This window comes from Salvia miltiorrhiza, unplaced genomic scaffold, assembly GCF_028751815.1.
Source record: "Salvia miltiorrhiza cultivar Shanhuang (shh) unplaced genomic scaffold, IMPLAD_Smil_shh fragScaff_scaffold_143_1, whole genome shotgun sequence".
Classification (NCBI taxonomy): domain Eukaryota; kingdom Viridiplantae; phylum Streptophyta; class Magnoliopsida; order Lamiales; family Lamiaceae; genus Salvia; species Salvia miltiorrhiza.
This window is the reverse complement of record NW_026651418.1, coordinates 106157-124303: the sequence shown is the minus strand read 5'-3', so window position 1 is coordinate 124303 and position 18147 is coordinate 106157. Positions and strand designations below refer to the sequence as shown.

The window sequence follows — 18147 nt, the reverse complement described above, 5'->3', positions numbered from 1 at the left end:
GCTTGTGGGAAATTGGACAAAATTCTATTAATGTTAATTATTCTAGGACTTAGGCCAAATTAATGTAATAATTCACATCAATTACTCAATATAATCCTGAATTTAAAAATGTAATCCAAAGTTGACGTTAAACAGAATCTCTATACAGCCACGCATGTGTATATAAATGTGCACACACACGTTAAAAAGGCTAGCTATAAGCAAGAAGCAGTAGCAGTATAGCTGAAATTAAGAGTGATTTAGATCAGAATTAAATAAGTAGTATCCAATTTTTTGGATACGGAAATTAAGAAAGTAGTATTTTGTGTGTAGGTGAAAAAGTAAATAAAGGGTAAAATTTTGACAAATAGGGAAATGTCTCAAGATAAGTGGGACGTCCAAAAAGAAAAGTGTCTCAAGACAGGTGAGATGGAGGGAGTAGTTTCTTTCTTGATTATGTACTCAATATAATCCTGAATTTAAAAATGTAAATATTCAATTTATACAAAGTGTAATGATAATTATAGTTATTAAATAAATTTAAAAAATTATTCGATAATAAAAATTTTCAGTAAACATATGTTATTCATCATAATAAATAAAAGGGTTAATGCCGTGAAAAATCATGAACTTTAGTGCGATTTCAAAACTTTCCATGAACTATTTTTTTTTTATCAAATTTTCCATGAACTTAAGGGATTGATCAATTTTGCCATGATTTTCAAAAATCCCCAAATTGAGTGCTGACATGGCCTTTTTAAGTGACTTGAAAAGTGACATGGCGTCACCGGCGGTGAATCAAAACGACATCGTTTTGAGCCCAAAACTTTCTCTCTCTATCTCTCTCTCTCTCTGTGTGTTAGTGGTCGAGCTCGCCGAAAGAAGGTTTTCTGTCTCCGTGGGCTCTTCTAACCACCTGGTAATGCGGAGGGGGGCGGCGGATCTGCGAGGTGGTGGGGGAGGGCGATGGAGAGAGGGGTGGTGTGAGGTCGGCGGCGCGAGATCTGGGGAAGAAGAAGATTTTTTGAGGGAGAAGAAGTTGATGGCGGCGATGGATGTTTGGAGAACAAGAAGAACGAGGGACAGAGGTGACTGGCGCGACGGCGTCAGGGGCGCCGGATCTGGTGCGGGTGCCGGAGGCGGTGGTGAGGGAGGCAGCGGATCTGCAGGGTGGTGGTGGTAAAGGCAGCGTAGGGGCAGCGGATCTGGTTTGTGGTGGACGGCGGCGGTGGAGGTCTGGAGAGAAGAAGAATTTCTGGAATGATGCGAGGTCTGCGGTGGACGGCGGCGGTGGAGGTCTGCGGTGGACGGATCTGGTGTGGTGGTGGTAAAGGCCGCGAATTGGAGTAGCGGAAAGGGCGGCGACTGGCGCGGCGGCGGATCTGCAGTTAGGGAGGCGGCGGCCAGAGCAGAGCAGCGAGGCGGCCAGAGCAGAGCAGCGAGGCAAGCAGAGCAGAGAAAAATATTCGATTTTCTATTTTTTTTCCAAGTAGGCGCCACATCAGCTCAGTATTACCACGTAGGCGTCATGTCAGCTTGGTAATGCCACGTAGGCGCTACCCTAAGACCGGAAATCACCGGAGATAAAAATCGTGGAAAAATTGTTCAGGCGTTTAAGTTCATAGAAAATTTGATAAAAAAAATAGTTCATGGAAAGTTTTGAAATCGCACCAAAGTTCATGGTTTTTCACGGCATTAACCCTAAATAAAAAGCTATAAATTTTGAATGAAGAGAAATAAAATAAAACATTTTAAATTTTCATAACTTATTCATTTTAAATTCTTTTTTGATGATTTTTGTACAAAATTAAATTTATGATACATATTGATTATTTTTTCATGATCAAATTTGATGACATTTAGAAAATAATTACAATATAAAAAGGTAAAAAGAAAAAATATTTAAAATTTTAATGGAAGAAGAGAGGAAAAAAATAGAGGGAGAAAACTCCTCTTTTATATATTATAGATGGATTCATTGGTGGTTTTAACATCACTAGTACACTGTATTTAATTTCTACACGAATCTTCAATACGCAATTAAATCACCACTCAATTATAATTAATTATAAATTAATCTTGGACTTTACTTGATAAAATTATACACTATTAATCAAATTATAAAATGCTTGACTACAGTCAATTCCATACAACTCAAAATCTTATCACTCACGGATGGATGGATGGGAACAGATAAAAAATATGTGATACACATTAAGTCTTATGGTTAAGTCAAAGTCTATGTCCGTTGTGTAAGAGACAATTATATTTCCCTTTCAATCGATTTTTTGAAAATTATCACGTCCAAAAAAATACAAATTGAAAGCAATTTTCCATATAGAAAATTTCATTGTGGGCTCCCCAATAATTTGTTTATAATTAAGAAATTTAATTATTAATTTTTCATTCCATAGGTGTGAGAGATCCGATTACGAATCACAATTACCCCAACTCAAACAAGAGAGAGATATTGCACCACAAATCAAACATCTCAAGAAAAGAAAAAAGAAAACACTCTAATATTTCCGTTACATGAAATTTCATGAGTTTTCTTCTTTGCCCCCAAATCACACTCCAATATTGAGAGCATAAAGAAGACTAGGTCAATTAATTTTGGGTCGAGACAAAATAATGACTTGCATTGACTTCCAAAAAATGTGGAAAATTTACATTCTGCAATTCTCAGTCTCCAAAACTCTAGGCTCACAAGAAGTGTTTTAGATTTGAATATAAATGGCATTTGTAGGCTTCTTGTTTTCTCACACAATTAGCACTCACAATATGGATACATTTTCCACCCTTCTTTTGCTTCTCATATTGTTTTCTTGTGTTAGCCTCTCTGCTGCACACAACATAACTCAAATCAAAAGTGATGAATATATACTTCTTGCCTTAAAATCCCACATCACTTCAGATCCTCGCAATATTTTGAAAAATAATTGGACCAGTGGAACCTCGTTTTGCACGTGGAGAGGAGTTACTTGTGATTCACGTCGTAGCAGGGTTACTAAATTAAATATCTCTGATATGGGACTCGAAGGAAGCATTCCACAGGAAATTGGAAATCTTTCTTCACTCGCTTATCTTGATATGAGTGGAAACTCTTTTCATGGTTGTATTCCTCTATCCATATTTTAATTTGTTGTTAGTAGAATCTATTTTATTTATATGCTAATCCTATCAGGTCAACTACCAAAGGACATTTGCACGCACAATAACCTTCAAAGACTCAAACTACTTCACATGTCGTTTAACAAATTGGAAGGAGATATACCATCGAGTTTGTACCAATGTCCACAACTTGAGAGTATTCGCTTGTCAGACAACGACTTCAGTGGACTTGTGCCTGCACAAATTTGGAATATCACACTGCTTAAGGAATTAGACCTTAGTTACAACAATTTGAGAGGTGTGTTCTTATCTCTATACCGAGAATTTAACTAGTTTGATCCCTTACTATTTCATTTCTATTGATAATCTAGAAATTGGTTGACAATGTCATTCGGTTTAAACGTAGATTTTGGGGTAAATGGCAAAGCTACGGCTCTTGCGTCTAATGATATTCTGCAGTTCCTCAGTAACATGATGTATATATAGCTAAGCAATTTATTTATTCTTTTCTCATTTTACTTTCAACTTTATTAATACTAATTCTTTATTCAGATGCTCAATCTAACAATAAAATCGGGCATACACCTAAATCTAGATTTGATATATTATAGTCTCCAAATATAAAAAACTAGTGAGTATTTCGACATGGAATTATTTTAAATTGTAATTTAAATTAACTTATAGTATTATTTTTCATATAATGCTATTATCTAAGCTGATTTGTGAGATTATATCGTCTTGAGTTTGTAAAATTTGGTCACAATACACTTAACAAAAACTTAACAAAATTCTTAAAATTTGTGCCGAAGCTATTTAGGTATATATATATATATTTTTTGCGTACGGAGGGTGTATTTTATACCATAATACTTTATCAGGCCGCCTACCAAAAGACATTTGCTCGCATAACAACCTTCAAAGACTCAAACTACTTAGCCTGCAGCGGAACAAATTGGAGGGAGATATACCATTGAGTTTGGGTCAATGTACACAACTTGAGAGTATTGACTTGTCAAGGAACAACTTTGGTGGAAATGTCCCTCGAGAAATTGGGAACATCACACAGCTTAAGGAATTATACCTTGGTGGGAATAGTTTGAAAGGTATGCTCTTGTCTTTATACTAATAATTTAACTTAAATAGAAAAAATATTAATTTATTTAACTTATTTTTTAAAATAAAAATAAAATTTAGTTATTTTATTATATTCTCTACATTGTAGTTTTTTAAAATTTTTTGTAACTTTTTTAGTTTTATTAAAAAATAAATTAAAAATAAAAGATGCAAAAAAAATAACTACAATATAGATAATACAATAAAACAACTAAATTCTATTAAATTAATTGAATTTTTTTCTATTCAACTAAATTGTGGGTGACCAAAATATGGCTACATAGATTTATTGAATCTAATAACCATTATAGGTTCAACAAGTTTTGGAAGATCACGTTAAGTACTCAAAATATCACAAGAGATACATACATACATTCATTTAATTTCATATAGTTGGACAATGTTAATTTACATTTCATAATTGATAAGATGTGTGGATATTTTTATTTTCATTATTTGAATTTTTTTAGTCCCACCCTTGTAATGGGATATTAGCTCACGTAATAGTATTTATGAAGGTCTTGAGATATCCTAAAATCTTACTTATGTTATTTTTATTTATCTAAGATAATCGTAAACAATAATTATCAACACACCTTTTGTTTATATCCACAACTTCCCCCATTGACGTTCACATTTTATTTCTTCGAGTTTATTTCTCTTCGCCGACCGTCACCAAATTTTCTTTGGATTAAAATATTGGCCAACAATCACTTTAGTTCGTGTATAGCACGAGAAGGCGTACGTACTAATTATATAATATTTATCCTCACTTTCATATAATTAGAAAAGCACACCACTAACTATTTTTCTAATACTTATGATTTGGAGTTCATACTATTTGTAACATATCTTTATGCCTGATTCAGATCGAGCTTTCATGAATATTTAACACAATTTCACAGGTGGTATTCCGAAAGAGATTGGTAATCTTAATAATCTAGAGATATTAGACATAAGTGCCAACAATCTTAGTGGACAATTTCCAAGACAAATTTTGAACATCACAAGTCTCCGTGAACTAGACCTCAGCTACGCCTCTTTAAATGGTATGTCTGCACTACTCTTTAAGCCAAAACTTTAGTGAAAGAGTTTGGTATATTGTAACTAACCATGAGAATTGGAAAAAATATGTGACACACATTTAGTCTTATGCTTAAGTCAAAGTCTATTGCCCGTCGTGTAAGAGATGATTATATTTCCCTCTCAATCGATTTTTGAAAATTATTGCATCCAATAAAAATAATTGAAAGCAATTTTCCATATAGAAGATGCCATTAATTTTTTTATAGTTAAGAAATTTAATTATTCATTTGACATTCCATGAGCCTAAGAGATCCGATTACTTATTGCAAGATATAGCACCGGAAATCGAACATACCAACTTCAAAAGAGGTGAAATAATAATAATTTTTTTGGGATTATCTCTATACTGAGAATTTAACTACTTTGATACCTTACTATTTCATTTCTATTGATAATCCAGAAATTGGTTGATAATGTCATTCGGTTTAAACGTAGATTTTTGGGAAAATGGCAAAACTACGGCTCTTGCCTCTAATGATATTTTTCGGTTCCTCGGTAACGTGATGTATATATAGCTAACCAATTTAATTATTCTTTTCTCATTTTACTTTCAACTTTTTTAATACTGATTCTTTATTCAGAAGCTATTAAGGCATATATATTTTGCGTACGGAAGATGTATTTTATCGATAATACTTTATCAGGCTGCTTACCAAAAGACATTTGCTCACATAACAACCTTCAAAGACTCAAACTACTTAGCCTGTGGTGGAACAAATTGGAGGGAGATATACCATTGAGTTTGGGTCAATGTACACAACTTGAGAGTATTGACTTGTCATCCAACAACTTTGGTGGAAATGTCCCTCGAGAAATTGGGAACATCACACAGCTTAAGGAATTACGCCTTAGTTGGAACAATTTGAAAGGTATGCTCTTGTCTTTATACTAATAATTTAACTGCTAATCTCCAAATCAATTGATGATATATAACGTCATTCAATTTCATGCTTTGTTTTTCAAGCTTTGCATTGTTTTACAGTTCAATAAATCTATGCAACCACATTGTGGCCACCCACAATTTAGTTTAATAGGGAAAATTTCAATTTGTTTAATTTATTTTTTAAAATAAAAATATAATTTAGTTATTTAATTTATTGTATTCTCTACATTATAGTTATTTTTTTGTAATTTTTTTGCAACTTTTATTTTTAATTTATTTTTTAATAAAAATAAAAAGTTACAAAAAAAATTATAAAAAAATAACTACAATGTAGAGAATACAATAAAATAACTAAATCTTATTTTTATTTTAAAAAATTAGTTAAATAAATTAATTTTTTTTAAGTGAATTGTGGGTGGCCACAATTTGGCTATTTAGCATTACTCTTTACATTATATCCATCATATGAAAAAAGATGATTAGAATTTACCATTTTGTCATAATTATTACTCATTTTTCTCGTTTTGGGGTTTGAGAAGAAACGGATTTTGATGTCAAATCAAATAACCATTATAGGTTCAACAAGTTTTGAAAGATCACGTTAAGTACTCAAAATATCACAAGAGATACATATATTCACTTAATTTCATATAGTTGGACAACGCTAATTTACATTTCATAATTGATCGTATGAATATTTTTGTTTTCATTATTTGAATTTTTTCAGTCCCACCCTTGTAATGGGATATTAGCTCACATAATAGTATTTATCAAGGTCTTGAGATATCCTAAAATTTTACTTATATTCTTTTTTTTTTTTGCATGGAATTCGGATTATTCCAACTCCTTTTTATTTATTTAATTTATTTAACTTATTTTTTAAAATAAATATAAAATTTAGTTATTTTATTATATTCTCTACATTGTAGTTTTTTATAATTTTTTGTAACTTTTTTAGTTTTATTAAAAATAAATTAAAAATAAAAGATGCAAAAAAAATAACTACAATATAGATAGTACAATAAAACGACAAAATTCTATTAAATTAATTGAATTTTTTTTTATTCAATTAAATTGTGGGTGACCGAAATGTGACTGCATAGATTTATTGAATCTAATAACCATTATAGGTTCAACAAGTTTTGAAAGATCACATTAAGTACTCAAAATATCACAAGAGATACATACATACATTCATTTAATTTCATATAGTTGGACAATGTTAATTTACATTTCATAATTGATAAGATGTATGGATATTTTTATTTTCATTATTTGAATTTTTTTATTAGTCCCACCCTTGTAATGGGATTTTAGCTCACGTAATAGTATTTATGAAGGTCCTGAGATATCCTAAAATCTTGCTTATGTTATTTTTATTTATCTAAGATAATCGTAAACAATAATTATCAACACACCTTTTGTTTATATCCACAACTTCCCCCATTGACGTTCACATTTTATTTCTTCGAGTTTATTTCTCTTCGCCGACCGTCACCAAATTTTCTTTGGATTAAAATATTGGCCAACAATCACTTTAGTTCGTGTATCGCGATGCACGAGAAGGCGTACTAATTAGGAAAAGCACACCACTAACTAATTTTCTCCAATATTTATGATTTTGGAGTTCATACTATTTGTAACATATCATTATACCTGATTCAAATCGAGTTATCATGACTTAACACAATCTAGAGATGTTAGACGTGAGTTTCAACAATCTTAGTGGACCATTTCCATGAGCCTAAGAGACCCGATTACTTATTGCAAGATATAGCACCGAAAATCGAACATACCAGCTTCAAAAGAGGTGAAATAATAATAATAATGTTTTTGGGAATTTATACTGAGAGGTATATATGTTCTTATCTCTATACTGAGAATTTAACTACTTTGATACCTTACTATTTCATTTCTATTGATAATCCAGAAATTGGTTGACAATGTCATTCAGTTTAAACGTAGATTTTTGGGAAAATGGCAAAACTACGGCTCTTGCCTCTAATGATATTTTTCGGTTCCTCGGTAACGTGATGTATATATAGCTAAAAAATTTAATTATTCTTTTCTCATTTTACTTTCAACTTTATTAATACTGATTCTTTATTCAGATGTTCAATCTAACAATAAAATCGGGCATGCACCTAAATCTAGATTTGATGTATTGTAGTCTCCAAATATAAAAAGCTAGTGAGTATTTCGACGGGGAATTATTTTAAATTAAATTATAGTAGTATTATACACATAATAAAAACTTAACAAAATTCTTAAAATCTGTGCCGAAGCTATTTAAGGTATTTATATTTTTTGCATACGGAAGGTGTATTTTATTTCATAATACTTTATCAGGCCGCTTACCAAAAGACATTTGCTCGCATAACAACCTTCAAAGACTCAAACTACTTAGCTTGTGGGCGAACAAATTGGAGGGAGATATACCATTGAGTTTGGGTCAATGTACACAACTTGAGAGTATTGACTTGTCAGACAACAACTTTGGTGGAAATGTCCCTCGAGAAATCGGGAACATCACACAGCTTAAGGAATTACACCTTGATGGAAACAATTTGAAAGGTATGGTCTTATCTTTATACTAATAATTTAACTGATAATCTCGAAATCAATTGATGATATATAACATTGTTTTACAGTTCAATAAATTTATGCAACCACATTGTGGCCACCCACAATTTAGTTTAATAGGAAAATTTTCAATTTGTTTAATTTATTTTTTAAAATAAAAATAGGATTTAGTTATTTTATTGTATTCTCTACATTATAGTTATTTTTTTGCAATTTTTTTTGCAATTTTTATTTTTTATTTATTTTTTAATAAAAATAAAAAGTTACAAAAAAATTATAAAAAAATAACTACAATGTAGAGAATACAATAAAATAATTAAATCTTATTTTTATTTTAAAAAATAAGTTAAATAAATTAATTTTTTTCTATTTAAGTGAATTATGGGTGGCCACAATTTGGCTATTTAGCATTACTCTTTACCGTTATATCCATCATATGAAAAAAGATGATTGGAATTTACCATTTTGTCATAATTATTACTCATTTTTCTCGTTTTGGGGTTTGAGAAGAAACGGATTTTGATGTCAAATCTAATGACCATTATAGGTTCAACAAGTTTTGAAAGATCACGTTAAGTACTCAAAATATCACAAGAGATACATATATTCACTTAATTTCATATAGTTGGACAACGCTAATTTACATTTCATAATTGATAAGATGCATGAATATTTTTATTTTCATTATTTGAATTTTTTCAGTCCCACCCTTGTAATGGGATATTAGCTCACATAATAGTATTCTTTTTCTGTGTATCTGTGTATGGAATTCGGATTATTCCAACTCCTTTTTCTGCATTTGCAACTATCCACAATGGATAGGGGAGCAGTTTGAAGTGGTATACCACTAATATACTTTATAATCAAACATAATTTTTTAACTTGACATTATTTCACAGGTGATATTCCGAAAGAGATTGGTTATCTTAATTATTTAGAGTTATTGAGCATGAGCGACAACAATCTCAGTGGACGATTACCAAGACAACTTTGGAATGTCACGACTCTTCGTCAATTATACATTGCCAACATCTCTTTAACTGGTATGTCATTACTCTTTCTGCTAATTTTTTTTATTGAGGCATTAACCACCTTTATTGTTATTTCTAATAAGCCAATTGTTAATCATATTTATCGTTTTCTGTCCTATTTTCTGTTCTTCATTGTATATTAGTGCTTTGACTTGGTTTACAATTTACAGTTTAACATTAATATGATTGTCAGTGAACAAAGGATTAACCTTAATAAATTAACCGTATGCTTTGATTAAATAAATGACTTTTTAATTTTATTTTAACAACTTATAACCAATTCGTAAATATCAGAGAGACCACTTAACTTAATTAATACTATTGCTCATGATTACTTTAGTAGACTCTAAACCGAATTGTTTACAACTTAGCCCATATCACATGATATCAATTTGCATCGATCTAAATGGAATTGTTTACAATTTATCCCATATGATATATTCACTTTCATATAATTAGGAAAAGCACTTCACTAACTATTTTTCTAATACTTATGATTTAATTTGCAGTTCATACTATTTGTAACATATTATTACACCCGATTCAAATCGAGTTATCATGGTTTGACACAATTTCACAGGTGGTATTCCGAAAGAGATTGTTTATCTTAATAATTTAGAGATTTTAGACATGAGTGGCAACAATCTTAGTGGACCATTTCCAAGACAAATCTTGAACATCACAAGTCTCCGTCAACTAAACCTTGGTGGCGCCTCTTTAAATGGTATGTCTGCACTACTCTTTAAGCCAAAACTTTAGTGAAAGAGTTTGGTATATCGTAACTAACCATGAGAATTGGAAAAAATACGTGATACACATTTAGTTTTATGCGATGAATATTATATTTCCCTCTCAATCGATTTTTGAAAATTATTGCATCCAAGAAAAATAATTGAAAGCAATTTTCCATATAGAAGATGCATGTCATTGGGCTCCCCAATAATTTGTTTATAGTTAAGAAATTTAATTATTATTTTTTCATTACATGAGCCTGAGAGATCCGATTACTTATTGCAAGATATAGCACCGAAAATCGAACATACCAGCTTCAAAAGAGGTGAAATAATAATAATTATTTTGGGAATTTATACCGAGAGGTATATATGTTCTTGTCTCTATACTGATAATTTAAATAGATTGATACCTTAGTATTTCTGTAATGCCCCGCTCTTTTAAATATATATTAGATTAAACATGTGCATTAGTTATAAAATTCTTTTAATTATTTATTGTGACTATTTTATTCAGATAATATTATTTCAGCAAAAGTCTGTATAAGAGATACAGAGCTGCGATTTAATATTCAATCATGAATCAAACCAATAATTAAATTATTGGTTTAGCTACACGTTTGAGACCTTGTATTACCAGTTGATTGATTTAATCAATAGTATTAGAAATTTTAGATTTATAACCGATTTCATAAATCGTGTTATTTAAATCGAATTGTTAGAATTATAACTTGAGCTTATGTGAATAATAATTTTATTATTTCACGCTATATGTGTTTAGTATTAAGTCGCGAATTAATTTCGACTTTCACGTATTAAATCTCAAGATTGAGAATTTAATTTATATAAATACGACGAGTATTTATTAAACGAGAATTGGAGAATTATTACAGAAACAAGTACGAACTATGAGAAATTAGATCACGATAAATAGTCGAATCACTACACTATTACACCAACCCCTCCAACATATATCATTATCACAACTATTCATCTTCAAAAACTGCATTTTTCCGCAGTTAATCCCATCCAAATAGTCAAGATTTCAGCAAGAGAAAATCATGCAAATATCCACAATTTTCACAGCTGCAATATCTTCCATGCAATCCATCACACCCAAAAAGCCCCAATTTCAGGAGAAGATGATCACGCCGAGAGCAAAGTTTTCAAAGATGGCAGGAGAAGATGATCACGCCGAGACCAAAGTGTTCAAAAATGGCAGCAATATTTCTTCAACATTTGCTGCCACCAACCACCTCAACCTCTCTATAAATTGAGGTGAGTTCTGCAGAAGGAAGAAGTGCAGAAGTGCGAGAGGTGTGAGGTAAAACAAGAGAAAATTTTAAATTTCTTACTTGCAAGAGCTCAAGTGAGCTCCTTTCGCCGGGCCGTTTATTCGCCGACAGGCCACTAGGCTCTGAACCGAGAACGTGTACTCGTTCCTCCATCTTCAGGCTACCAAACCCAACAATCGAAAGGCCAAAGCCTTCTCTATATTTTCCTGACCAAAGGCCGCAATATCCTTCGGAGGCCAACGTCGAATTCCCGACTTAGCCACCGGCCAACTTACGGCTTTCGTTTCTCACTATCCTTACGACGAAAAAGGATTGAGAAAACACCGTTGTGTAGCCTGATCTACCTCGCACGAGGAAGACTAAGTCGTAGACCTTCGCGGCTAAACACCATCGCGGAACGACGACCAGAAAACCCCCGACGAACAACTTCCATTAGTGCTCACTTGGACAAGGGTAAGTTGACGCCCTTATTTCGATGCATTCCCGTTTCTATTATATTATGGGAAATTTATGGGGTATATATGGGAGTGTGGTAAATATTTGTACAAAGTTTCATGTTATTTGAACTTCGTTTACCACCCTTTTAAAATTTGAGAAGTCTACTGCCCGTATCTGTTGAAACTGTCGTGAGGCAGATGATTAGGTTAATTATTTCAGTAACCATATGTTGATATTTAGCTCTCAAATTTTTATTGTATGAAGATATATGTGTTAGCTATCTTCATATAAAATTTGAGGTTATTCCGGTAACGTTTGCTATTTTTTCAAAAATCTGGACTTTCAGTTGGCAGAAACTGCCGAATCTGGTAGGCGATGGGAAAATCGCTATATCTCTTAAACTACTTGGAGTTTTTCAACATACTTTTTTTTTCAATTAAACTAGACTCAAAGAGGTTTCTATTGATATAAAATTCGACTCCATACGAGTTCGGAGTAAAAGCAGTTTATTAGTTGAAGTTGAATCTATACAGTTTTGTTGAGATGGAAATGATTCAAAATAATTCCTATTAAGGATTTTAAAGTTTTATTGTTGATAAAATATCACTTTTAGATTATAAATGAGCTATTGATGTGTATATATATATATTGGTGATTGGCATTATTAAATGGGGAAAAGGAAAACGTTTTATGTTTATAGAATTATTCTTTATTTATAATAGATAAATAAATGAATAATATAAAATGGAATTTCTTACATCCTCAAAGGTACATGAAATATTTTGATAAAGGAAGAGCGATTGTATATGAGTTAGATATAGTCGTTTAAGGAAATATGGGTAGTTAGAGAAATGAGTGAATAATGATTCACTGCATTTGTTGTTATCTTTTCTATTATTCACTCGAACACATGTTTTCGTGTTATCAAAGGTTCAAATAAACAAAAGCGTCTGAGTAACCTATCGCGCTAAGGAAAGAGAATCATTGTCTTAAGTAGCAAAACACTGCAATCAGGTGGGCATTACTTTCATATATATCAAATGAGTTTAAATGTTACGTTCAAGCAAGTTATTTCATGATAAAATCTTTGAGTTAAAGTTATTTCAAGTATTGTCTTGCCATAAAATGTTTAAATTTTAGTATGATATCTATCTGCTTTGGCTTTGCCAATGATGCAATCGAATTCGGGTCCTGAGCAGTTGATAGCTATCCTGCCAGGGCTAGTGTACACCAGTGACCGTGAGTCATCTAGCGGGTTGGCCGGTCAAGTGACCGTGAGAGGTGGCCACCTCTCCGGCACACAGTTCCAGATATGATAGATTACAAGAGAACTTAGTCTGCAGACGAACTTTAAGAATCACAAATGAACTTAGTAAGCTTGGGCCTTTTTAGCGAAAAACTCCCTTGCTGTACTGTTTATGATGGCATGACAATTTACAGTTTTGAAGCATGTATTTTTATACCTAGGCATACGTGCCCACTGAGTGCTTTTGTACTCAGCCCTGCATATGTTTTCTAAATGTGCAGGTTGAGCTGATGTGATGATGGTGCTGCAATGAGCGGAGTCTCCAGGGTTGTTAATAAATAGTTAACCTGTCTAGAATATGTCTTCATACATATGTCTAGCTACTTTCCGCTGCAAGATGTTGTTGATGTTATAGTATGTTATGTCATACTTTGAGTCTTAAGAGAATGGTTTCATATGATGTATAACTTGATTAATGATATTAATTAAGTTTTATGCTGTCTTTCATAGACTATTTTCAATTGAGTATTCATGAATAAAAATGACGAGTTTTATTAAGATGAGTAAGTTTTACGGCTATAAATGACGCCCCTTTTCTTCCCCTTCTTCTTTAACCCCATCCCTAGTCGTAGATCACTCGGCTTAACTATCCTTAGTTAGGGCGGGCTGTGACAAAGTGGTATCAGAGCGAAGGAAAGCTCTGAATTATAAGTCTTGAGATTAGTCTAGAATGAGTCACTAGACTAATAGTTATTAACAACCGTGAGCTCAGCGCACCATCACACCAGACTCAACGAGGTATGTAAAATTTCAAAGTTTATTTGACATTTAATTTTGAAGAGCATGATGTTGAGGTTATATGATGAGTTATGATGTTACACTTTGAAGGTGCATAGTTTGAGTTTGAGGATGACAACATGATTAATAATGAGTTATTATGTTGTAAGAGCATATGTTGACGTTACATGATGAATCATGAGAGCGTTTATATCATATGATGTTATATGATTGAGGATGCATAATTATGAGTTATGATGTGATGTATTTGAGATGTTTTGTGATGAGAATTGTTTGAGCAGTTGTGATAAGTCACGATGATTTAGATGAAGGAATCTAATGTCATTGTTAAGAGAGATTTTTTTTACTAAGTAGAAGGATGAAATGAGAACTTAGAGCTAAAGCTTGAGAGAATTAGCAATTGCTTTAAGTACTTGTTGGTTTGAGTTATGAGTTTGAGTTATGAGCTTGAGTATAATAGCATGATTAATGATGAGTTATTAGCATGTTGCAATGAGATATTGTACGATATGTTGAGTTGTTTTGTGACGCGAGTTTTGCTCACGCAACCTTAATGGTACTTGAGGAGGTATCATGAGCCATAGTCTTTGGAGATGGCTTTGAGAGAAAATTGTTGAGTTGTCTTACTGAGTCACGATGATTTAGATTAAGGGATCTAATATCATTGTTTAGAGAGATTCCCTACTGAGTAAAGATGGGACGAGATGAGAATTTAGATGTTTTGAGCTTGAGTTTTAAGATAACAGTACTACTTAGTAGGAGTTTTGCTAAGTTATGTTTTGTTTATTTCTGTTGCTAGAGCCAAGGAAGGCTAGGGTTGAAAGGATGAGAAGTAGCCGAGGAGGGCTAGAGTTGATGAGAATGAGAAGAGAAGCCGATGTAGGCTAGAGCTAAGGATGATCTTGAGAGTATGAGCAGTACACCCTTGTTTTTGATTAGTTTCAATTATATTGCGATGTATATAACTTACTTAGGAGATATTGATACTTGAGCTTTTGACATGCTGATAGATAAGCATGCGAATATAGTACCCTACTGATGTTAAATAGATGGATGTTCCTAGTGTGCTAAAGTAGCAACTAGATGAGTTAACTGGTAACAATTACCGTAGGAAGTCCAAACCGAGACATAGCACCATTAATGGTGTCGGTTTAGAAGGGACATTACGATAGATACTATGGTTTTTGTAGGGTTTATATAACCCCTTTATGTAAGTCCTCTAAAAAGAGGCATTCTACTGATGGATATATTAGGTTGACCAGAGTGGTCTTTTTGTTAGCATTTCGTGAGTGCTTATTGCCTTACAGATGAATGTTAAGGTGACCGTGAAGGTTTCCTTAAAGTTGAGTTAGTAAATTGAACTTGAGTTTCGAGGATGCTTAGAGCGTTGGTCGAGTTGAGTTTTCCTTTTGTGATTTCAAAAATGCCTCAAAGATATCATCAAGAGTGTGATGTGAAGGATAGGCGGGATAATACTCCGCCACCACCACCGCAACATGAGAGGAGAGTCGAAAAATATTGAACTTTCGAAACAAGAGTCTAGAACATAGGACCCTGAGTTTAAGCTTTTAGCTTACTAGTATCAACTTAAGTTTTGTTATGTATAGTATTATGAGGGTTTAGAAGACACAGAATTTCCAAGTTCGGGATAGTATATCCCGTGTGACTGGGGAGTGATTATGTTGGACCTGGCCAGTCCGCATGATCCAAATCTCAGTAGACGTGTTTTGGGTTTATAAACCCATGTGTTTCAACTTTCGGTTGAAAAGCCAGATGGGTTCTTACTCTAGGTCATTTTTGTTCGACCTGGTAGTTACTTCCTTCTACCCTCTGGTCATTCATTTGAGTCTCTTGAAACAATTTGTTTTGATGTCATTCTAGGGTTGAACTCTTATAACTTTTGAGTTATCCTAGTAGATTCTCTTGATGTATAAGACTAGTGAGAGGCACGTCAGAGGACTTTAACACCCGAGCAACTGGTAAACTACACCTGAGAACAATTCAAGGCTACTCTTGAGAAATATGTACCGAGGAGTACAGTAAGCAGCGAGAGACTTATTATCGAAGTTTGATTCAAGGAAAGAAATCGATTGTAGAGTATAATTGAGAACTCTGTGAGCTATCACGTTCGCTCATCAGAAGATGGATACTGATGAAGAGATGTTTGAGTTTTAAGTGCTGGTTTAAGGCAGGACTTTAAGGTAGTATGGGCAAGATATTGGATGCACCAGTTAGAATCCTGTTTAATACAGGAGCCTTGTATTCTTTAAGTGTTTGAAGCATGTTACCTTCAAACTCGAACCAAAACGAGCTAGTCCCAAGTTGAGAGTAATCACTCCTGTAGGAAGAGCTACTACAATTTCTCACATGATTTTTAAATTAGAATTTGAGTTAGGACCACTAAAGATGAAAACAAGAACCTTGCACTTAATGCCTATGTGGAACGTAGACATTATTCTAAGGATGGAGTAAATTGAGTATATGATGTCAATTGATGATTTTGATATGAGTTAGTTTAATAAAATTAGGGATATGTGTATCTATGCTCTAATTTGTAAATTGATGGGTTATATGTGAGATTAATTGGCTAAGATTGATAGATCTATGAATGGATTAAAGTATCATGTGTGTTTATTAAATTTCAAAGAGTTTACTTTAATAAAAATCAGGACTTTTTGCCTATGTGTTATTTAAGTGATTTTGGCTTAAGATATATGTATTTGAGCATGATATTAGTGTATAATTATGTTTGAGTAAGTCTTTTGTTGGCTAAGAAATTTTTGACTTAGTTTAGTTTGTATGAGTTTTTGAGTTTTCATATTTTGAGAAGTCGATGATTGATAAAATGAGGTCTAATTGCTTTATGACCATTATGTGAAAGTTTGTCATGTTTTATTAAGAGTTTTATGATGATATATGAAGTTTCATTAGAGTTTAGTTTACATGATAAAAGGGAATCTATATGTGTATAATGATTTATATGATGAATGAGATCATGTTTGAGTATTTGAGTAATTTTGAGCACGAAAATGAGAAGAGAATTTTAATGATGCGTTCGTTGAAATGTTTTACTTGAGATTTGAGGTTATGATGTAAGAAGAGAGTCAAGATTGAGTATGATGAGTATTATAATGTGCTTGAATGTTTTCAAGTGCTATATGTGTTTAAAATGAACTTTGATTGGTTTTCCTTGAAGGGATGTTGAGTTGAGCATTTAGGAGTTTGAGATGAGATTTTGGTGAATTTCGTAGGCCTACGGACCTACTGTTATCGACGGTTTTTAGATGTCTAATAGCTTTGAAAATTTTATAGCAAATCCCTACATGAGTCTTAAGCACACCGGTAAAATTTCAAGTCATTTGGACTTCGTTTACTATTTTTATAAAATACAAAACCTAAACTGCACATTACTACCGAGAATTTCAGAGAACAGAAGAAAGAGTCATTCATTTCAGTAGCTTCCTGTGTGATCTAGATTTCAAAATTTTTATGGTATTAACCTTATAGTGTTAGCTAGATATCCACCAAAGTTGAGCCCAGTTTGACAACGTTTACTATTTTTTCAAAAATCCAAGTTTTCGATTGCTCAAAACTACCGAATATGGTAGACTGTAGTAAAACAGTCATATCTCCTACAATACTTGGAGTTTTTGACTCTACTTTTTTTTTATATGAAACTAGACTCGAAGATCTTTCTTTTGGTATGAGTCTCGAGTCCAGGAGGTGTCGGAGTCAGAACAGGTTAGATTTTGAAGTTGAGTCAATGTAAAAACAAAGCATGTTTTGATAATGTTTGATTGTGTTTTTCTTATGGGCCTTAGGTGATTGTGTTGTCTATGTGTTTGAATGAGAT

At 32.7% G+C, this 18147-nt stretch overlaps 1 protein-coding gene and 1 long non-coding RNA gene across 2 annotated transcripts in view; both read left to right on the top strand.

Moving 5' to 3' along the window:
- The window catches only part of LOC131002514 (probable leucine-rich repeat receptor-like protein kinase At5g63930), a 74841-nt gene extending 64004 nt beyond the window's left edge, over window positions 1–10837 (top strand). Inside the window, exons 5-6 of the mRNA XM_057928991.1 lie at window positions 9655–9798; window positions 10367–10837. Of these exons, the coding sequence (XP_057784974.1) occupies window positions 9655–9798; window positions 10367–10545 (323 nt within the window). The 3' untranslated portion in view covers window positions 10546–10837. The remainder of the gene's footprint in view (window positions 1–9654; window positions 9799–10366) is intronic.
- A 1091-nt stretch (window positions 10838–11928) lies between these two features.
- On the top strand, window positions 11929–14017 carry LOC131002507 (uncharacterized). Its single transcript, XR_009094326.1, has 3 exons — window positions 11929–12265; window positions 13181–13264; window positions 13778–14017. It is a non-coding gene; the product is annotated as an uncharacterized LOC131002507 (long non-coding RNA).
- The last annotated feature ends 4130 nt before the right edge of the window (window positions 14018–18147 follow it).